A 23819-nucleotide genomic window follows, 5' to 3' on the forward strand; every position below is an offset into this window, starting at 1 on the left:
GGTCCTCCTGGCTTCAGGGCCGGTGCTCTATCCACTGCGCCACCTAGCTGCCCCAGGAAAGTGCTTTGAAAAACTTAAAGCATTGTATAAATGTGAATTATTAATAATCATAATAATAATGTCTATCTGGGCTTCAGTTTTTACATCTTAAAGACCTAGAGCCAACCTTACCACTTAATACACGAGGGTACAACTTTTGGGTTCAAAATTCATAAGTAACCAGATATAAGAGAGTTGGATAGACCACAGTTTGTGTGAAAATCATCTAAGGATTTTAGTGGGCCCCATATGAATCAACACTATGATATGGAAGCCAAAAAACCCAATTTGATTGCTGAGTGCACCATGAGAGGCATGAGGAATAAGTAGGTGATAGCCCATTGGACTCCTCCTTGGTCAGGAATATATATTATGATTGGTTTTGGCCATCACCATATACAGTGCTAATCACTCTATGATCACGGCCAGTGAGGCATAATGGATAGAAAGCTGGACTTAGAGACAGGGTTCAAGTCCTATCCCTGACGAATATTGGCTGCATGATGCTGGGCAGCCCTAGACTTGCATTCTAGGCAACTGTCTCAGACTTCAGTTGCAGAAAAAGTGCCAGTGTACATTGCCAGAAGTTTCGTTGTGTCAGAGATCTCTGCACCAATAAAATCACAGGTGCAGGCCCAATTCCTGTCCCTACCTGGTCACCACATTTAAGGAAGCACATTGATAATTTGAGAACATCTAGAGGACAATGACCAGGATGGTGAAATACCTTTAGAGTTGATGGAAATGCTGATATTTAGTCTGGAGAGAAGGTATGACCGCCATTTTCAAGTACCCAAAGGGTTGTAATATAGGAGAAGCATCAGATTTGTACTGCTTGATCACTGAGAGTGGGACCAGGAACAGTGGGGTGAAGGTGCAAAAAAGATTGATTTTGGTTCAAGGTGAGGACAAACTTCCTAACAAGTAGAGCAGAAGGGGATGCCTTGGGTAGTTATGGGTTCCCCTCATCCCTTTAAGCAAGGGCTAGCTAACCACGTCATGCATTTTGTAGAAGTTTAGTTAAGGGTTGAAGTAGATAGTGCCTAAGTTTCTTCTAATTCTGAGATCCTATGATATGCTTGTTAGCACACAGGGAAGAGAGAAGAGCAGAAGGCTAAGGGCTAAATGTGTAGGAATGTCCAGAGTTAAGGAGTAGGAAGGAGGAAGGTGAGTTAGCAAAGGAGACTGGAGGAGCTGTCATAGAGGCAGGGGACGGTCTGGATAGTGTGCTGCATACAGAAGCCAGATTGCTGGGGATTACAGAGGGTCTGGGTGCTGAGTAAATGGGAGTGGCGCAGCAAAGGTGAGAAAAAGTGAAAAAGCAGTTGGAGAGGTGTTAGGATGATAGCCATGCTAATTAGCTGCTGCTGGGGCTCTAAATTGGTTTAGCTGTTCTTGCAAATGGTTTGGAATTAAGTAAGAAAAGTTATTTAATTGTTTGTACCCTTTGACCCAGAGATTCTGCTACCACGGCTATACCCCAAGGAGATTTTTGATAGCAAGAAAAAGACCCTCACGAACAAAAATGTTTACAGCAGCATTATTTGTGATAACAACAACCTGGAAATAAAATAAGGACCTGACAGTTGGGCAATGAGCGTACATATGAGCGTAATGGAATATGACTTGGCTGTAAGAAATGATGACTATGAAGAATTCACAGAAACATGGGAAGACTTAGGAATTCCTGCAGAGTGAAGAAAATAGACAAAAGAGAACTATGTACAATGACTGCACCAATGTAAACAGAGAAAATATTAAGTGGCAACAGAACCCTGACCAAACACAATAGTTAATATTAGTATCATACTGTTAAATTTAAAGAACATTTCCCTTTTTTCTGTCAGCAATGGATAAACTAATTTTTTTTTCCAGGGAATGTACTTTTTGGGGAGGTTGTTCAGATATTTGTTGGGAAGTGTCTAGTGTGTCAAGACAAACTATGTCAATATAAAAATATTTTTTAAAAGAAACAGACGCAACATATATAAAACACTCATTTTGGGAAATTTGATAGTGAAAGTAAAGGGGAAGTAACTGTAGTTGGAGGGGGCAGTTTGAAGACTCATCTAATTTTTTCCCCCCAGGAGACTAATGATCATGCTGCCAAAAGCATTGGACTGTCAGGAGTAAGAAATTCATTAAAAGAGACTTCATTTCTGGGGCTTCTAAGTTATTGTCAGATTTTATCTGTGGAATTATAAAGTCCTAAAGTTTTAAGGGTGTTTAGTGGTCATCAAGTCCATTCTTCTGCCTCTATATATAACAATTCTTTTTTTTTTTCCTTAACCATCCCAAACAGATGAATTACTGCATTACTCTAAAGATCTTGGAAAGGAGTGAGTCCACAGGCTTCTCTAACAAGCTATGACCTCTCTGCCCCCCAAGTCTATGGCTTTTGATGCCATCTTTGTAGGAGAGATGGATTGTTTTTAGTAGGAGAACCAGACAAGGAAGAACTACCCTTGTTTATGATATTTTAGAGGAAAACTCTCAGCCTGGGTCAGCCCCTGGTCAGGCCTGCAACTTTGACAGAAGATCAAAGGTTTCGTCGGAAAAGTGCTTTCCAAGCCTTAATATCATACCAGTAATATTTACCAGATTTAAAGAGCACATTTCTTGGAGTACTTCATAGAGGTTTAATTCAATCAATCACTAAGTATTTATTAGACACTTTGTGCCAGGCATGATGCTAGGAACTAGGGCTACAAATTAAAAATGAAGAGAATCTCAGTTTAAAAAAAAACATGCTGACTTTCTACTCGGAGAATACGACATGATCACAGATTAGTAAATACCGGATATTTACAAACTAAATATATAGAGATTAGGGAGGGGCACATACAATTAGGGGGATAAGGAAGAGCCTCTTGAAGGAGGCAACACTTGAGCCTCGAAGGGAGGTAGGGGTTTCAAGAGGCAGATGCTGGGATGCATTCCAGGCATCAGTGATGGTCTCTGTCAAAGCCTCAGGTGGGAGATGGGATGTTGTACATGGAAAACACCAACTAGGTCCTTTTGGCTGGAGTGCACAGTGTGTGAGGGGGAAGACAGCTTATCAGCCTGGAAGGAGAGGTCTGGAGCCAGGTTGTGAAGGGCTTTAAAAGTCGATCTGAAGAGTCTGTATTTGATCTTAGATGCAACAGAGAGCTAGTGGAGGTTTTTGAACAAGACAGTGACATGGTCAAGGCCTGAGCTTTAGAAATATGTTTGGTGCTCAGTAGATGGATGGGAGAAGGAAGAGGTACAGCAGGAAGACCAATTAGGAATTTATTTACATAGTCAGCCAATCAACAAACATTTATTAAGCACCTATTGCTAGGCACTGTGCTAAGTGCTGGAGGCAAGGTGAGTCCAGGTGAGAGATGATGAAGGCCTGGACTAGATTGTTGTAGTGATAAAAACAATCATAGCTAGCACACACACACACACACACACACACACACACACACACACAGAGTAGGGAGGAAAGGGAGAGTTCTGTTTTGAATGTGTTGAATTTAGGATGCCTGTGGGGCATCCAGATGGACATTTGAGCAGGTAGTTGGAGATATGGGACTTCAATGTTTGAGAGATGAGTTCAATTTAATCAATATTTATTAAGCATCTACTATGTAGACATAGACTGTGGTAAGGTCAAAGGAGGAGAGGAGGAGAGAGAAGCAGAGCTGGGGGAGGGAGGGGAAAAGAAATCCCTTAGCAATCTCCTTTCCCCTATTCCCAGGAGGCCTGGAGTACTGAAACTTCTCAAATCCCAGCAACATCTTAGGGCCAATCCAATCTTCAAGCAGAGTCTTGGGGATCAGGGCCCCTGCCCCTCACCAACTCATCTTTAGATCTTTAGAAGGGATCTTGGGAAGGCCAAATATCTGGACCTCTCCTATAGGAACCAGAAAACTTACAGCAAAATCCAAAGGCTTGCTTCTTCAGTCAGCCCCCACAGCCCATCTCATGTACACACATCACATAGCAGCAAGCTTTTAAATTCTTTCATAGGCTGTGGAGGGATAAACTCTGCAAATCCTCCATTGGTTTAGTTATGCTGAGGGTATATGCTGTAGCTTTCTCACTGTGCTGCCTCTTCAGTCCTGGGTATTCAGTCCTATCAACTGCAAGTGGCATACCCATTCTACTCACTCCTGAACTCTCATCCTATTCTGATCACTCCCACTGTTCCTAGGATCATCCTCCTTAATTCCAGTCTCTTCCTTCTCCACCCTTACTGCAACCACATATGGACATAACCATACTTTAGACCTGACCATCTCTTGGAATTGTGCTGCCTCCCAGGTCTAGAACTTTAAAATTACAGTCTCTGGTCACAAACTCACATCCTTATACATCTACCATTTTCTTACTCACAATTTTTTTTTCCCAATTCAACAAATATTTATTAAATATTTTCTACGTTCCAGGCACTGTTCTAGATACAGGGAATACAAAAGTTGAAAACGTTGAAAACCCCTCAATTCTCAAGGACCTTGCATTTTACCATTCTAAACCTACTCTTTTAAGCATCATGGTGTAGTGTGTAGGAGTGAGTGAAAAGCTGACCTTGGACCCGAAAGACTTAAGTTCAAGTTCCAATTCTGACATATGCTGGCTCTCTGACCCTGGCAAGTCACTTAACCTCCCAGAGGTCAGAGTTATCCCACAGGCCAACTATAGCCTACAGAATTCCCAAGTGCAGCCTGAACCAGGTGAAAATGTAATTGGGAGCTGTGTAACCCACAGGAATCCATTTCTACTTGAGTTTGGCACCATCATTTTAGGCAACTCTCCTAGATTTTAAGTTGCTGAGGGACTGTGGAGCTCCTGGGCAGAGGTTCCTTATCTGAGAGTTTCCTATACCAGTGAGATCACAGGTCTATTCCGACCCTGTCCCTTGCCCTAAACTTACTTTTATCATAACTTTTGGTCTCTACTATCTATTCTTCTCTGGTTTTTCTCTCCCACTATAGCTTCTCTTGCTTCACACCCAGCCCTAATTCTATGGTTTGCCACTTGACACTCCCTCCCCCTTTACCTTCAGGTGCTTGTGACCTATGAACCCCCGGGTTACCTTCCCCATACAGTCTCTCTGTTCCTGCTTAAGAGTTGTTAAACATCACTGAAGAACATTATGAAATCAAATTGATTTGACCCATCACAAATTCATGGTATTGTAGGTTAGATGAATGCTTGCTTCTACTCAAGTCTTCTTACCTATCTTTATTATCTGCTTTATGTCCTTCACAAAGACTATTCCAAACCTTTTCTTCTTCTCATCAATATCCTCTAAGGTCCCTTCAAGTGGAAGATTCTATGATTTTATGATTCTATGAAACCTACTTCCACCACCATTCCCCCGCCCCTGATGAATTAAAGGAAATGATGTTGTCTTCTATATGGAGACCGGAAAGTTTTTGTGCAGTTTTAAGAAAACTTAACACTGCACTAAAGAGTTTTGGAATAGTCTGTATTTCACTGAGAAGATTAAGACTATCTTATATAGGTTCCTCACATTCCTTCTTCCATTCCCTCTTTCTTATCTATTCTTACTAATCATTTAAAATAATTTCTTTATCTGTGACCTTAATCCTATTCTTCCAAAACCTTTCTTAATCAGACATCCCTTCTCTTTTGTGCCTCTAGGCCATTATATGCTACTAGCTCCTTCTTACCTGCCTGCAAACATATTCAGAATCCCCCAGTTCTAAAAAACCTTCTCTGGATGCATCCAGCAATAGTTTCCTATCTTTCTCCTATTATTGTTGTCTATGAATCATGCTTACACTTTCTCGACATCCATACTTTCGTTACCATCTTGCAAATGGGTTTCCTCCCCTCCCCCTACCAACCAACCATCCATCTTTGGAGAAACTGTTTTCTCTACCATAGTCACTGACCTCTGAATTGCTTAATCTAATTATATAGTTTTATATTTAAATTTAAATTCATTTTTAATTAGTTAATAAAATTAATTATAGTTATATAATATATAATTATATAAATTATATATATATAATTACATATATAAATTATATGTAATATAAATATATTATATGTAATATAGCATACAAATATATAAAATAAAATGTATAAATAAAATATATACATTGTATATAATATATAAGTTATAATAAAATATTTATATTTAAATTTATTACATATGTATATATTTTTTCAGTCCTCATTCTTCTTGACCTCTTCAGTTTTTGACACTATTGACTAGAGAGACAGTCTCCCTTTTCTTGGATTCAAGATATTATGCCATCTTGGTGGTTCTCCTAGCTCACCAATTACTCTTTCTCTGTTTCCTTCACAAACTCTTTGTCTTCTTCCTTACCCCTTAATGTGAGTGTTCTCGAAAGCTTTGTCCTTGGTCCATTTATTTATTTAGCAAGGCAATGGGGTGAAGTGACTTGCCCAGGGTCATACAGCTAGTAAGTGTCAAGAGTCTGAGGTCCGATTTGAACTCAGGTCTTCCTGCATTCCAGGGCTGGTGCTCTATCTACTGCGCCATTTAGCTGTCCCTGTCCTTTTATTTTCTCACTCTGCATTCTCTCCCTTGCCTGTCTCATTCATTCCTGTGGATTCAACTACCACCTCCATGTAGATGACTCCCACATTTATGTTTCTAATCCTGACTTTTCTTCTGAGCTCCAGATCTACATCTTCAACTGTCTCTGGGACACTGTCCACTTGGTTATACCACTGGCATGTCATATTCAACATGTACCAAATCAATTTCATTCATGACTGTACTCTTTCTAATTGTGACAACCATTCACTTGGTCTTCCATTTTTACAATCTTAGAGTAACAGCCATTTATAAAGTACTTTAAAGTTTACAAAGATATATATGTGTGTATATATATATATATACACACATCTATTTATATAAATCTCATTTGTGCTTCATAACAACCCTTTGAGGTAGGTTCAGCAGACGTTAGTAACCCTTTTACAAATGAGGCAACCAAGGCTCAGAGAGATTAAGTGACTTCCCTGTGGTCACACAGCTAATATGTCTGAAATGGGATGTGAACCCAGATCTTTCTGAGCCAAAGTGCAGTACATATCAACTATGCAAGCCTTCCTCTCAGGATAATCTCTAATTTTCCCTTTCCTCTTCTCTGACATCCAGTCACTTCCTGGATCCTGATGATTCCATCTCTTTACATGTACCCTACTCTTTCTTCTCACTGTCACCACCCTAGTTCAGATCCCTAACATCACCTACCTGGACTTTCTCAATATCCTCTTTAAAGGCTTTCTTTGATCTATATTTGATTGCTTACTATCTCAGATAGGGGGGAGGAGATGGAAAGAAGGATAGAATTTGGAACCCAAAACTTTTAAAAAATGTTAAAAATTCTTTTAACATACAATTGGGGGGGGGAAATAGAATACATTAAATTTAGAGGCCTTCCTACCTCTTATCTGTGCCCTATTTCACCCTGCCTTCAATTTTCCACTCATATTGCTGCCAGAGTAAACTTTCTTCTACATAAATCTAGTCATATAATTCTGGTTTGTTTGTTTTTCAAATCCTTAGTGGCTCCCTGTTGCCTCTCAAATAAAGTTCAGCTTCTGACTGGCATTCAAGGGTCTTGATTACCTGGAACACCCCATATATTTTCTATCTCATTTCATATTGCTTCCTTCCTTACACTACATTCTAGCAAAACTGGATAATTCTCTGTACTCTGGATGTGAATTGTCCTCTCCTGTTTTGGTGCTTTTGTTAAATTAGAAGACATGAAGAACTGTAGCGCTGCCTCTCTAGCTGTGTGTCCTTAGGCAAGTGAGTTTACCTCTCTGCACCTCAGTTTCCTCATTTGTAAAAGGAAAGCGTTAGACTAGATGACCTTTAAGGTAATCTCTGATCCTATCCATTCTTTATCTCCTCCTACACCTAGGACAGGGCTCAGCAATCAATCAGCAAGTATTTATTAAGTACCTTCTGTATGGCAGGCACTGTGCTAGTGCTAGGGATGCAAGTACCAAGAATAAACAATGCCTCCTCTCAACGAACTTCGATTTTAATGGGAGAGACAAGTATATATTAACATGTATGTATATAGCTTAAATACAAAGCAAATAAAAAACAAAGTTATACAAAGTTAAATACAAGGTAGTTTTGGAGGAAGAATGCTAGCAGTTGAAGGAATTGGGAAGGCATAAGATGGTGTGTGGGCTTCATCTTAAAGGAAGAGAAGGAGTCTTTGAGGGGGAGATAAGGAGGAATGTGGGATGGCCACGACAAAGATACAGAGATGGGAAATGGAGTGTCGAGTCTGAGGAACAGAGAGGCCTATCTGGCTACATTATAGAATAAGGGAGGGGAAGTAATGCCCATTGAAACTGGAAAAATAGATTGGGACCAGGTTGTATAGGGCTTTTGTTGCTAAACAGAGGAGTTTATATTTTATCCTAGAGGCAATAGGAAACCACTGGAGTTGATTGAGTTGAGGAGTCTCATGGTAAGATCTGTGCTTAAGTAAAATTACTTTGGCCCTAGTATGTAGAATAGACTGGAGTGGTGAGAGACTTGAGGCAGGGAGTTTAATTAGAGGTTGTTAAAATAAACTGGGGAAAGAGAGGTGATGAGGACCTAAGATAGTAGATGCATGAGTGGAGAGGAGTCAGATGTGAGATGTGAAGGTAGCAATGGCAAGATTTGGTAACTGATGGGATATATGAGATGAGGAAGAATGAGGAACTGAAGTAAGCTATAAGCATGAACCCAAGAAATGGGAAAGATGGCAGTACCTTTGACTTTGTTGATACTTATACTAATGATATGTAAAAGGTCCTGTGCTTGGCTTTGGGAATGCAAAAATGAAAGACAAAGGGTCAAAATCTTGGAGTTGGAAGGGATCTCATTAGTCATCTCCATTGATCTATTTCTCAGCAGGAATCTCTTCTACAACATTCTGACAAGTGGACATTGAAAACTTCCAGTCTTGAGGAGCTAGGGGAATATGTGGGAGGGGGAGAAAGGATGTTAAGAGGGAACACGATTACTAGGGGGTGGTAGTCACAAGGAAAACTAACTTCTTGATCCTGAAGGTGGAATTAAAAGGAAGGAAAAAACCCTTCAGAATTAGAATCTAATAGAGGTGCGAACCAATTGGTGGATGGCTAAACCAAATGGTGATGTATGAATGTAATGGAATGTTATTGTGTTGTAAGAAATGATGAAAGAGATGACTTCAGAGAATTTTTGGGTAGTATGAACTGATGCAGAATGAAGTAAATAGAACCAGGAGAACAATTTATACAATAACAACAATATTGTAAAGAAAAATAATTTTGAAAGATTGAAGAAGTCTGATCAATACAATGACCCCTCCAGAGGACCTATGATGAAACATATTACCCTTCTCCTCACAGATGATAGACTCATGGTGCAGAAAGAGGCATATGTTTTTGGTCATGGCCACTCTATGGATTCATTTTGTTTGACTGTGCTTATTTGTTACATTTTTTTTCTTCTTCTTTATTTTTTAATTGAGTGAGTAGTTAGAAATAGTGATGCCCCCGAAAAGAGGGCTATTGAAACATTTTTAAAAAATGCACTGAGAGAAAAGAAAGAAGTTCAGAAAGAAGCATAGAATAGCAGGATAGTTTTGAAGGCAATATATGTGAATAATATGGAAATATGTTTTGCATGATTGTACATGTATAACCTATATTAATTTGCTTGCAGTCTCAGAAAGAGAGGAGAGATGGAGGGAGAGAATTTGGAATTCAAAAATTTTTTAAATGAATGTTAAAATTGTTTTTAAAGGTAATTGAGGAAAATAAAATATTATTTTAAAAAGAAAGTAATGTATGAAATTTATTATATATAATGTATATATATTTAAAAGCAATTAGCATGAAATGGAGAGTCACAGTTTCTTATACTATCCTCCTTTTGTGTTCTGTGTATTTTGAAAGTCTCCTTTTTAGTGTTTAAGTTTAGAATTAAAAAAAAGAAAGAAAAAAGAAAACCTTCAATCTTTTCTCTCAAGATTTAACTCACCATCTCTTTGCCTATGTTGTAAAAGTATGTAGAAACTGACCTTCCTATTTCACAGACACGGGGAAACCAAAGAAAAGAGATGGCTGGTGACTTGTTCAAGGCTATAGAATGATCCAGGAACCAAGTTAGGCCTAGAACAAGGTTCCTCTGGACTCTAGGCCCAGTTGTCCTGTCCTTCAGGCTGGGCGTGGCTCTTAAATCACATTTTCTATTGTGTTTAGTGTGAAAGGCTACATTCTTGCCCCTAAGGAGAAGGAGAAATGTGAAAGATAAGTTGAAATTAATTATTCACAAAGAAAAACGACCATTTTGTAACTCATGAGAGGCAGACTCAGAGAATGTCAATGCTGGGAAGAACTTTAAAAATCATCTAGTGTAGCCCAACCCCTTTGTTTTATAGATGAGGAAACTGAAGTCTTGACTTTCTAAGAACAGCCTTGACAGTTTTCATGGTTGTCATGGGAGGGAGCACTGATCTGAGACAGAAGATGAATTTTAGTTTTTAACTTTGCCATTTATTAGCTGCCCCTTACATTTCTGATCCCTTCAGTTGATAGCACCGGATCTCCTTAAGTTACTTTGTACTACATTGTATATATTTTGTATTTACTTATCTGTATACACATTATATCCTTCCAGTAGAATGTAACCTCTTGGAGGGCAGGGTCTATTTCATTTTTTTGTATTTATATCCTTAGTACTTAATGCCTCACACATAATTCATTCATTATCAATTCAACTAAATGTTGAATTGAATTGATCCTCTCTAAGACTCAGTTTTCTCATCTATCAGATGGGGATAATAATGCCAATTTTGGAAGACATTATAATATAGTGGAGAGTTAAAGGACCTGAATTCAAATTGTACCTCTGACATGACCTCTTGCCTCTGTGTGACCTTGTGCAAATCATTTAACCTCCCCAGGCTTCAGTTTCTAAACATGTAAAAAGAAGAGGATAGAACTAGATGAAACATAACAAGGCTCCAGTGAGATAACGGCTGTAAATAAAGTCTATTGTTATTCATATTAAAAGTAGACACTGGACCTCCCAAGGTGAGTAAGAATTTATACCTGGGAACACTTGAAGTCATCCATTTTTCCCTGCCTGTGATGAAGATAGCAGGCTGATTGAAAATATGTGTGGCCTGGACAACATGGCTGTCTCATTTGCAAGACTGTAATAGAGAATATATTTCAGGAAAAAATAATTAGTTTATCTTGTCTGGGGGACCTAATCTACACAATTATATGTACTAATGAAAGGAAGCAATGATTTACACTGGAGGTGTCAAACTCAAATAGAAATGGGGCCACCAAACTGTACATAGGATCCCTGTGGGCCACATATTTAAAAAAATATGTTACCTATGTTCTATTGCATTTTTGCTTATTTTATTAAATATTTCCCAATTACATTTTAATGGTTTTTCTACACAAAGAGTATTGTGGGCAACATATTTGTTTTGTCACCTGTGGTATAGACATTCCAAAAGTAATTTTATTTCTATGTGGCTTTTGAATGTGTTATATTATTTTCTTTCTCTTTGGGGGTGCAGGGTGGGACACACAGATCTGCTTTCCTTATGTTTTATTCAGGCTAATAGACTCATAAACAGAGCCAGAAGAGACATTAGACATCATCTAGTGTCTACCTCATTTGGCAGATGTGGAAACTGAGGCTGAGATTGCCAGTGTTGTCTAGCTGACTTTCCCAGAACAGAAATTTAGCTCACCCTCAGTTTCCTTGGGCATGAGCAAGTTCTCTGCAGAGAATGTTCAGATTCCTCATAGCTCCTCAGTGAAACCATTACATCTCACCTGGCTTTCCTCGGATGAATGGAAAGAATTAGCCCAGGCTTCCTTTAGCTGCTGCCCTGGCCACTGATGAGGCAGCTCTTCTCCTCAGTGTTTTGAAAACACTTTTCTCTGTGTTAGTGGTGTTTTTGTTTTTGTTTTGTTGGGGGGGAGAGAGGAGAGGGAGAAAAGAGTGTTTCCTGCACATTTTCCACTTCCCCAGGAACCATTAATATGGTTTTTATTCCTCCCCCCACACCCGATTTACCCACAGAAATAACTCCAGCTGTGACAGAGCTTTGAGAGTTTTATATTCACTTTGTACTATTTATATTTCAGCCCCAAAGATGTTTCTGAGCAGGGTTTTTTTTTCTGTCTTTATACCATTACCCCTTGGTCTGAAAGTACCCAGATGTATAAATGTGAGTAGTGTCAATTCCCCATGGAAAGATGGATGGGAAAAGTGGAAATTTTCCACAGGTTGGGGCTGGGGATGGACAGGGATGGCTAGGAAAAACTGCACCAGCTACCTACACAGAAATCCTAATATTCCAGTGGCTGAGTCCTAGAGCAGCAGTCTAGAAAGCAGCAGGAGATGTTTGACCTTGGGCAAGTTACTTCTTCCTTCTGGCCCTGAGTCAAATAAGGGGGTTAGTCCAGATGCTAACATCCATTTCAGTTCTTCCACTTAGTAGGTGTGTGATCTTGGGTGAATCATTCCTCCTCTCTGACCCTCAGTTTCTTCATCTGAAAATAGGGACAATAATATTTGCACTACCAGTGACTCAAGGTTCTTGTGAGGAAAGTGCTTTGTGAGCCTTAAAGCTTACAAAAAAAAATAAAATTAGAGATCTGATTATTGTCATCCATCATTATTATTGTATGAATTGGTCTAGCAGTGGTTCATGATCAGTCTTTTTTTTTTTCCTTCTAGACCTGCCTTAATCATTTGGTTGTAAAAAAAAAAAAACAAACCAAAAGAGAGCAGTGGATAGAGCACCAGCCCTGGAGTCAGGAGGACATGAGTTCAAATGTGGCCTCAGACACATAATAGGTCCTAGCTGTGTGACTCTGGGCAAATCACTTAATCTCAATTGCCTCACTAAAAGGAAAAACAACAACCAAAACAAAACAAACAAAAAAACCTAAAGGACTTCCAGAAGGATCACAGAATTTAGAGATGGAAGAGCTTTTAGAGGACAAAAATATCCAATCTAGAAAGGAATTTTGAGATTATTTGGTCTAGCCCTCTCATTTCACAAAGGAGGGAACCAAAGGCAAAGTGAATCACCCAAGGTCACACTGCGGATTTAAATTCAGGTCCTTTGATCCAAAATCCTGTTATTCTTTGCTGTACAGGGCCATCCTTATATCACTTTCCCTTAAAAAAAAAAGTTTTTCTGAATGGGTTTTTTGTCTTCCTTCTGCCCAGTATAACTAATCCTCTGGGCTGTTCTTTCCCTTCCAGGTGAAGGAAGTGGAAGCCACCATTGAAGACATGCTCCTCAGGCTGGAGGAGTTCTGTGGCCTGACTGACATGGTAGGTGCTTCTCTGCCTGCAGGGCTCAGCTTAGGCCCAGGCCAGGAAACTCCTTCCGGGAGCTTTCTAGGGAGGCCATGTTGCCAGTGATTTAGCAACCAGACGAGTGGGGCAGCAGCCGGCAGTGGAGAGGGAACACACACACACACACACACACACACACACACACACACTCCCCACTCTCACACCCTTCTAAGTATTTCCTGAGGCGGCCATCTTGATAACTCCCTTCCCCTGAGATGGTCTTATTACACAGAGGATCGCAGACCAAGCCACAAGGTGGCACTCTCGGGCACGTCTGCGGGAAGATGTACGGTGGGGATGGAAATACTATATTTAACTCTCCTCTGGTTCCAGGCAGCTCACTGCACAAACATCTAGGAAGCCTCAAAAGGGCTTCAGCATGCTGAGGCCCAGGGGAAGTGTCCTTGTGGGTAGCATTCTGCCTTGAACCTGTTTTCGCCCTGAGGCCCCCACCTGACTGGTTTCTACTCTTTTTTGTTAGTACAAAGGCAGAATGAGAACCCCCATGGCTGTAGGAGGATTGCATTTATCCTATGAAGGATTTGCCTTTGAGCTGCAAAGGTTGGTCCCTGGAGGACTTTGCTGGAAGCCAGAAGACCTGGACTCTGGCTTGTCTCTGCCTATCACTCATTTTCTGTGTGACCTTGAAAAGCTACTTCTTCTTTCTTACAGCTCAGTTTCCTTCTTTGTAAAGTAAGGCAGTTAGACTTGATGGTCCCTAAGGCCCTTTCTGTATCCAACATTCCAATTTCTACCTTCTATTCCTCAGATATTCTATGTTCTATGGTCCTTCCCAGCTCTGACTTTCTATGTTCCAAGGTCTCTCCCAATTCTGCCATTCTGTGCTCCAAGGCTCCTCCCAGCTCTGACATTTTGTGTTCCAAGGCTCCTCCCAGTTCTGACATTCTATGCTGTTATATCTCTCCCAGACATTCTTTCTTTTGAAGTCCTTCCAGCTGACTTTCTATGTTCTGAGGACTTTCCCAGCTCTCATATTCCAGCTCTGAGAGCCTTCCCAACTCTATGATTCTAGGATTCAATTATATTCCAGGTCACTTTCTCAAAGAATCTCGTTTTCCCATCCCAACATCCTTTAGGGCTGGATTCTTGCTAGATGAGGAGGGGCTCAGAGCATAGCCTGGACGGCCAGAGACTCTAAAAAGCTTAGATTTTAGACTTTCCACCTGGTCTTCAGAGTATTCTGTTCAGTGATGCATTGTGTGGGATCATCATCACCATTCTTCATGGCTGATGCTTCTGTGGCTCTGACAGTTCTGCAGGAATGGTGACTATCTTCTGGGAGGGCTGTAGCCTTCTTCAATACTCCTGTTCAGAGTGGGACTCAGGCAGGAGCTAGGAGTCAGCTTTCATAGAGGTGACCCATTTAACCTCTCCTGCAGAGTTTCAAGCCTTCTTGCTGTAGGAAGTATCATACCCACGTAGGTAGATGATAACAATCGCTGCTAGAACCTTGGAGCTTCATCTCTTAATTCAGAGGCTGGAAACAGAAATATGTCTGTCCTAGTTCATGTTTCTATAATGCTCCAAGGCTTTCCCCATCACAATCCTACAACTACTCTTGGGGGGGTAGATAGTGTAAGCATTATAATTCCCCATGTAACAGATACAAAAACAGGCAGGCTCAGAGAGGCTTCGTCCCTTGCCCAGGGTCACATAGCTGGTAAATGACAGAGCATGCTCTTCACACTATATTACTCTGCCACTGTAGGTAATTTAATTTTTTATCACTTTGTGTCCTATGTGATACATAATGCTCATGAACATACACAGAGTTACATACCCAGAGTTCTGCTATGCCTGGATAAAATGACAAGTGTATCCTGCCTGCTGTTGCTTGACCAGCCCAGTGCATCTGATCCCATTCCACAAACATTTGTGACTGTTTTGTACAAAAACCTTGTGTTAGTCGCTAAGGGAAACAGAGAAACAAGCAAAAAGATGGTCGCTGACCTCAAGAGGCTTAGTCAAATAGAAGGGTAAAGACATAGACCTAGGTAATGTAATATAATTTATTTATATGTGTAAAAACAATTCTTAGCTTATGGACCATGCAAAAACAGGCAGATGACCAGATATGTCCTCTGATTTTAACTATGATAAGAGTATGAGGAATATAAACAGACTACAAAGTCCTAGGAGATCAGAGGAGACAGAGAGATTGTACCTAACTGGAAGATCAGGGGAAGTTTCATGTAAGGTGTCAGATGATATATATTAGAGTTATCTATATTTATGTCAGCTCCACCTGGATAAACTCCCGTAGGGGCAGGGACTATTTCTTATCTTCCTCAAGCATACGCATAATAAATATGTTCTATTGATTTAAATTGAAATAACAAAGTAGCATGTGGACCTTGATAGAGCAGACATCAAGAGGGATGGAGGGTAGAGAGGATACTCCAAGTATAGGGAACAGCACTGGCAAAGGTATAGAGGTGAAAAAGTGCAGGAGTAATTAAAGAAACAGTGAATAATTTAATTTGGCCATAATTTAGGGGTTGTTGAAGGTGATATGTGTGAAAACACTTTATAAACTGTAAGGTTATGGTTATACTGTATAAGCTGCAAAGGGCTATACACATGTAAGGGCTTCCTTTACATCTTCATTTATTGGCCAGAACCCTGGATTTGGGATCAGGAGTCTTGGGTTCTAATCATAGGTCTGCTGCTTACCAGCTGTGTGTCCTTAGGTGAGGCACCTAATTTTTCTGAGTCTCTGTTTCCTCATCTTTAAAATGAGAATAACTTTTTCTGCTTACCTTACAAGGCTGTGATAAAGGAAAAACGTTCTCAGCAACAATAGTGAATAATGTCATCACAGAAGGAGAGACCAATAGCTGTCTCACTTGTAGAGACATTGGTTCTGTGAATGTGTGTGTGTTGAGAATGGAGCTGGGGACCATAGGTAGGTAGAAATGAGTAACCTCACTGGTAAGAATTGCCAAAACTTGGTGATGTGTAGGGTCCAGAACAGCCTGCGTTACTTCTCAGAGCTCCCAACAGCTTAAAGCCCACCATTTTCCCTGGAGCAGTTCAGGGTGAGGGCCCTCTCTCAGCAGCCTGAATCCCGCCTTTCTCGAGGGAGCCTGTGTTCCTCCCTGTAAATAGTGGCAGAAAAGTTCTCCCTGGCTCTAGTCCAGCAGCTGCACTTGGTAGTACCTCTCTTTCTTGGGCCAAGTGTGTCTTGCTTTTCTTCCCTGGGGCCCTGAATCGCTGAGGATATTCCTTGCTTCTCAGGGGTGGACCTGCATTTGACCTCAGCACCCATTGCCCACACCTCTAATTTCTGGAGCGCAGCTTTGAGAAGATGGGAGCGTAGTAGCCTAAGGCAACTGGGTCGGCTAGGTTGTACTCGGGGGCTGGGCCCTGTGAATTCTTATGGGAAGCTTTTGAATTCCTATCCTGATATCCCTTTGCTTCTACTCTTAGTCTCTGGTTAGGGTCTTCCTCAATAAGAACAATTCACTTTTAAATGAACCTTTATACTCTGCAAAGAACTTTCTTCAAAGCAGTTATGGAAACAGAGCATGCAAATACTGTCTCCATTTTGTAGATGAGGAACCTAAGAGTTCAAGGATGTAAAATTACCTGCTCTCAGACACAGAGATTTGAGCTGGGGCTCAAACTTAGGTTTTCTCAATGTCCCAGTTAGTATACCATGTTGCCTTTAAGTTACCAAACTGAAGGTGCTTTCCCCAGGAATTCCCAGCATAATACGGGGTTTCTACCTCATTAGAGAAGCCCCTTCTCCTCTTCTGTCCCAGGCTGTACAATTCTAAGCATTTCTTTCTTAGTCTTTTGTTCCACAAAGCTAACAGCCTGAATCTTGTGCCACATTTTTTTCCCTTTTTCTTTTCTGTCTCTGAAAAGATTAAAAGGTAGGGGGAAAGGGTGAGAGAAAGATCTGGGCTTGTTCCACTGACACTCTGACCTTGTAGCAATGATAATTTTCTACTCTTTGTTGCACTGAATAATTCTTTCCCTGGTTGGCTTCTGCCTTGCGGTGGGATTCTCTCCAGAAATGGACCCTGCAAAAAGGGGTAGTGGGCATTTGGCTATTCTCTGTGGGCCAGGGGACAGTCAGGAGGTGTTGGAGAGGGGGTGGGTGGGGAAAGAGATTGATATCCCACCAAGGCCACAGCAATCAGGGTTTTGAAGCTCAGCCCTTCTCAGGAGTTGAGGGGAATAGGCAGGTTCAACCTAGGACAAAATCCAGAGCTGAGGTCCCCCCAGCTGTTTGTCTCTTTCCATTCACTCCATTTTGGTTTAACAAAAATAACCTTCTTTGAAGCACAGCAGTGAGGCACTGGTTCCCTTTTGATGGTCCCTCCCACCGCTTGATCTGGTTTCCTATCAGACATAATGAGCCCGAGAAATTGGCCCAGTTCCCCCCACCCACCTCCCCTGAAGCAGGTGTACCCGTAATTGCTCACTTGGTTTTCCACTCTGGGTCTCAGTTTGATGTTTCTCAGACCCTTTTTCAAACTCTGGGAGCATGAGAGTCCTTTTTGGTTTCTGGCCAATGAGAGCAAGGTATTGGGGGTGGGGAAGAGCAGCTCTCCAAATAAGGAAGGAGCAGAGGGTAATGGGAAGGGAATGTTAGGGAAGATGGACAACTGTACATTTCCAATCTGCTGGCAATCTCGCCTTGAAGAGGCCACAGGTGCCATGACCTGTACCTATTCACAAGCACACCTCTCCGCTCCCCCAATCCTCCACCAGAATGGCACCCAGAAGATTATCCTAGAATGTCAGAGCTGGAAGAGATCTTAGAACATATAACATATAACGTCAGAGCCTGAAGAGCCCTTAGAGAGTGTTGAGACTAACCCCTAATTTTATAGAGGAGGAAGTGGACCTAAAGAGGTGAAAAGACTGATCCAAATTCACCCAGATAGTAAGTGGTGCAGCCAGGACTCAAGTGCAGATTATAGCATCATAGATTTAGAGCTGGCCATCTGGTTCAACCCCTCATTTTACAGATGAAGAAATTGAGACTCAGATTAAATAACTTGCCCAAGGTCACACAGCCATTAAGTTTCAGAGGAAGGATTTTAACTCCTCTTCTTAATTCGAATCTAGCACTCTATCCATTATACTCTTATATTTCCTTGTATGCCCACCACAGCACAGAACTTGGTTGATAGTTAAGGAAAGAAGTACTGGCTGAGTCTAACTTTGACACATTATTTTCATGTTCTGTGCTTATTAGGAAATACATCTGATTGGTTGGTTAGGATTGGAGAGGAGAGAGGTGAGAAAAATTATTTGGTCTCTAAGTAACTAATTTATATTTGGGTTGGGTTTGGATTTGAGAAAATTACCATGTTCCAATCCTTCCCCCCCCCTTTAGTTTGGGTTAATTTCTGTCCCTGATGAAGTTAGTAAGGTGTCACAATACACCATAATGCGCTGATATGCCAGCAAGTCACAGATCACAGCAGTCACTTTATGTCACCGATGAGAATGAACCTCCTCTATTGTCTCCTCACAATCCATTCCCCTTCAAGGAGGAAAACAAGGTATATGGAATAGGAAGCAGGGCCACAGAGAGAGAACCCTCTGCCCTGATGGGCTGCTTTGTCTCATACAGATCAGGAATGACACGTCGCAGATTCTGGATGAAAATATTCCCCTCGTTAAAGCCAAAGTGATGGAGATGAGTGGCATATACACCAAAGTGGATAAATTAGAGGTTTGTCATGTTGATAGTGAAGGTGTTTGAAAATCAAATGGAGGTTGGGGTGGGGATGTTCTTTTGCCTTCTTTCTCAGAGGAGAAGGTGTTGGGTTGTGGGTTGGTTGGGGGTCTAGATTGTTATGCTAGACCTGAATAACCAGAACATTTTTTGTCCTTCTCTCTCTGTCCCTTCCTTCCTTCTGAAATATTATTAATATAGTTTATATCATCTACATTTCCCGTGTCCCTCCTCCTTACTCTTAGAATATATGTGTGTGTGTGTGTGTATATATACATATATATATATATATATATATATATATATATGTATATATATATAAAACAAAGAATTATTTCCAAGAGGAAAAAAAATCAGCAAAACCAACCAAAACACTGAAAAAATTCTGACATTATCTGCATTTCTCCCCACAGGTAAATGTATCATCTCTGCAAAAGAGCGGAGGGAGAGGTGTTTTCTCATATATCTTCTTTGGAACCAAACTTATTCTTTATAATTTTGCAACATCCAATTCCAACTTTTGTGATTATTATTCTTTACATTTACACTGCTATAGTTGTGTATATCGTTTTCCTGGCTCTGCTTACTTCATTTGGTATCAATTCATATAAGTCTTTTCATGCTTTATTATGTTTATCATTTCCTTTTTAAAATGTATCTTAAAGATTACATTCAGGCACCACAATTTGTTTAGCCATTCTCCCATCAATGGACATCTACTTTGTTTCCAGTTTTTTGTTAAAAAGTGTTGTTATAAACACTTGGTGTTTCTGGAGCCTTTCTTTTTGTCAGTTAGCTCCTTGGGAGTATATGCCTCACAGTGGAATCTCTGGGTCAAAGGGTATGAACATTTTGGTTACTTTCTTTGCATGATTCCAAACTGCTTTCCAGTGGTTCCAATTCACAACTCCACCAACAATGCATATGATTAGTGTGTCTGTCTTTTTACAACTCCTCCAACATTGACTATTTCTGTCTTTTGGGACTCCTGTAAGAGAGTCTGTGAGTGTGAACCAGATATACATTAGGAAGCAGAGTCAGCTGAAAGCCAGGAGTGAATAGTGTTAAAAAAAAAAAAAGGTTGACATAAAAATAGCTGATTAATTTTAATTTTGGTTAATGGAGTTTTTGAAAAGGGAAAAAGCAAAGGTTTATAGCTTCTTCTTCCTATTCTCTGTCTGGTTTTTTCCAGCCCTAAAACTGAAATCCTGTCATTACTCCCTTTGCATGGAATGATGTTCCCAGCTTGGATGAAGCTGACTTCTATGCACTGCTCCCTGGACTAGCTTGGGCCATTTTTTCCCTTTCCATTGGAGAGACGAAAGAGCTCCTGTCTTAACTCCTTCCCTTACATCTGGGAATGAGCTAAGGCAAGTCTGAGCAGAGGCAGGGGCCCACAAGGTCATCAGCCCCAGCCTGTCTGATCCTGTCTGATTGATGCTTGATTCTTGACCTTGGCCTATATACTTCCTGAATCCTGTCTTACAATTCCAACATAGAAAAATCCTTGTGACCTGTGTGATTTTAGTTGGAACCAATAACAAAGCCTCTTTTTTTTGGTAAGGTGATCTTGCAGGCAGTTACAGGAGCCTGGACTTGGCTTGTAAAACTCCCTGCCCCTCTTGAATCCTGCCCACATCCAAATTACTTTAAGTACTTCAAGCATCTATGAGTTCTTCAGGATATATACTACTTCCACTGACACAGACTGCAACTCCTACAAAGCTTAGTTGCTTACAGAACTGTTATGCCCAAGAATTTCATCAGCCTGAAAACGATCTGATTTCCAACTTATATTAGGCTTGTCTCTAGATGATAGACCTGTATTCTATCACCATGTCCTTACCCAAAGGCTTTCCAACATGGTAGAACATGCTAGAACTTGTATTCATCCTGGAACAGCTATCAAGAAGCAGGGTCACCTCTAAACCACAATGAGATCATCAGAGTTATCCTTATTTAGTGGAGGCCCAACCCCCCAAACTAAATCAAAATAACACATTTTTATAGCCCATTCAGATTTAAAAAATGATTTTCTCATGGCAGTTTTCCTGAATTAAGTATTAAGTATTATCACCTCTATTTAACAGAGGAGGAAACCAAGTCTCAGAGAAGTTAAATGATTTACCCATGGTTACCCAGCCATGAAGAGTCTGAATTGATATTTGAACTAAGGTCTCTCAGCTCTGAAACAGTTGTCCACCCTGCCTCACTAAACCAGCACCAGAGTTAACTTGGGATATTTATCATAGCCTTACTGCTTTAAATGTAGTGAGGGGGTAGGATAGATTCTCCCAGACACAGTGATAGGACTTCTTGGAGATGAAGAAATCAGCTAATGTTTAGATTCTCGATGGTGTGAGGGAACCTAAGGAGTCCCTGAGGAGAAGGTGGGTTAGTTGGGAAGCCAGTGATCATTGAACCCATTTCTATGGCTACATGCCATCAAGGATTCCTCTTCAGGGTTCTGTAAAGTGCTTTGAGATTCTCTGGACACTAAACATGTGTAAATTGTTCTTGGCAGTAGCTGGGCTGCTACTTGAGGGAATTAGTTTAACATCTGTTGCCAACCTGCTCAGAGATGGATTTGATTTGAATGCTCCCAGATAAGTAGAACAGCATCTGGGACTAGTGCTATGTGTCTTCTGGCTACCCTCTTCCCCCATTCACCTCTTGTGTATTGATGGGGTTACTTTGAGAGACAATATAGTCAATGTAGACAGTGTAGTCAGTGAGGATGACAGTGTAGACAGAAAGAACATTCAACTTGGAGTCATAGGATCATGTTTAGAACTTGAAAGAAACTTACAGGCCATCAAGTCAGGACTCCTGGGTTCAATCCTAGCTATATGAATTTTAGCAAGTTGTCTCACCTCTTAGTGTCTGTTTCCTCATCTACAGTAATTCAACTTACTATATTTAAGTAATTTAAGGGATTCTTAATCCTGTAAAGTTCTCCAGTATTTCCCCAATAGAGCAATACCCAACCCCATCCTTCCCCCCCCTGACTTTTTCCCCAGCAGAGGCCTCAGCTCTAACTCTGGAGCAAGGCTTTGGGTGGGATTGTGGGGGGAGGAGACACAAGGAAAAGAGAACTGGCAGTTTAAAGTATTGAAAGGCCCAGGATTTCCTGCTCAACTGAAGGAAAGATGTAGGTGGAAGAGCTGAGGTTGAGCATGGCAGGAGCCAGCTTGGCACTGAGACAGTGTGGTATGGTAGAAGGAACACTGGACTTAGGGGTAGGAGGTGGAGACTAGAATCCCAGTTTTGACCTTTAGCCCCTGATAGATGAGTTCCTTAATCTCTTGGAGCTTAGGGGTCATGGGATCATTGACACAGAGCTGTAAGGAACATTATAGGTCATCAGGGCAATGGAGGTCCAGAAGAAGGAAACTGATTTGCTTCAGTTTCCTCATCTATAAAATGAGGATAAGGATGTTGGAATGGCCTGCCTCTATGCATTATAACCTGAAAGTTCCATAGATGTGAATTGGTGTTATCTTATCATCCTCAATATATCATTCTGCCCACCTACTGTCTAGTTCACAACAAAGATGCCCTGTTTCTGGGCCTCTGATTCTCTTCTGTACAATAAGAAGGAGCTCTAAGGTCCTTTCCCAGTTCCAAATCCTATGAACTCTTCAGCCTTTTGAGGTCTGAGGCCGTTTCTAGGCAATGTCCCCACTAGACGTTGGGTGAGCTGAGGGGAGAGAGAAAAGAAGCTTAGCAGATATACTTCAAAACCAAACAAAATAAAACAAAAACAACCCTATGGGTGTTGAATGAAACTTGTGCCTGGCCCATGAGGCCAGAGTGGGTTGGGCCTTGCAGGTTTCTCTCTGTCTTCCTGCTGTGGTTTTGCCATGAGGCAGTTACTGGCATTTCAAAGGCAGCTCAGGCCTTGGAATGATTACATTCCAGTGCAGTGCCTCACACTCCCTACCAGAATGGTATTAATGTGAGAGAAGAAATTGAAGTTGTTTGTAGGATGCAGAGCATGAGGAAGAGAGAGAGGAGGACTCTCCTACTCTTTGATACCATGTGAATTGACTCAGAAAGGGTGAAGAGAAAGAGACAATGCCCTTGTTAGTAGGGACTTTCTGGTCCCTGTTTATACAATTGCCAAGTGGACCCTGAACTCCTTCCTCTCCATTCTTTTTCTCCCCTCCCCCCCAAAGAGTAGCTTGGCTTCCCAGGCTGTGATAAAGCTATTGTTGAGAAATCACATCTGCTTGAGCACCTGAAGAATTATGCTAACAATACCATCTTGAATTTCTTTAATGCCTTTTGGCCAAGGAGCTTCGAAGAACTGATCTCATTCATTCCCAGCCCTGGGAAGTGGGAAAAATTCCATAGGACAGTATTTTTTACCCTAGTCCAACTTTTTCCTCTTAGAAGGAGAAACCTGAAACCTAGAGTGATTAAATGGATTACATGAAGTCATACAGGAAATAGTTTAGTGAACCAGGATTTGAATCCAAGTCTTCTGATTCTACACCTAATGCTTCCTTTCCCCTGCACCAGGCTTCCTAATTTCCTCCATTTTATGACATTTGAAGCAACTGAAGCCCAGAGATGTTAAGGAACTTTTGCTGAAGCCACACAGCAAATCAACACCAAAGTAGCAGTCTTAATGTTGTCTCAGGTGTGACCACTTGGACCCTGGGATCCCCAGGAACTAGTCAT

General features: G+C 41.0%; 1 protein-coding gene across 1 annotated transcript in view; it reads left to right on the forward strand.

Annotated features, from left to right (window-relative positions):
• BCAS4 (breast carcinoma amplified sequence 4) overlaps positions 1 to 23819 on the forward strand; it is a 63108-nt gene that overhangs the window by 8605 nt on the left and 30684 nt on the right. The window contains exons 2-3 of the mRNA XM_020984275.2: positions 13319 to 13390; positions 19029 to 19130. Coding sequence (XP_020839934.2) covers positions 13319 to 13390; positions 19029 to 19130 — 174 coding nt within the window. The remainder of the gene's footprint in view (positions 1 to 13318; positions 13391 to 19028; positions 19131 to 23819) is intronic.

Source organism: Phascolarctos cinereus, unplaced genomic scaffold (assembly GCF_003287225.1).
Source record: "Phascolarctos cinereus isolate Bilbo 61053 unplaced genomic scaffold, phaCin_HiC Scaffold_2;HRSCAF=192, whole genome shotgun sequence".
Classification (NCBI taxonomy): Eukaryota; Metazoa; Chordata; class Mammalia; order Diprotodontia; family Phascolarctidae; genus Phascolarctos; species Phascolarctos cinereus.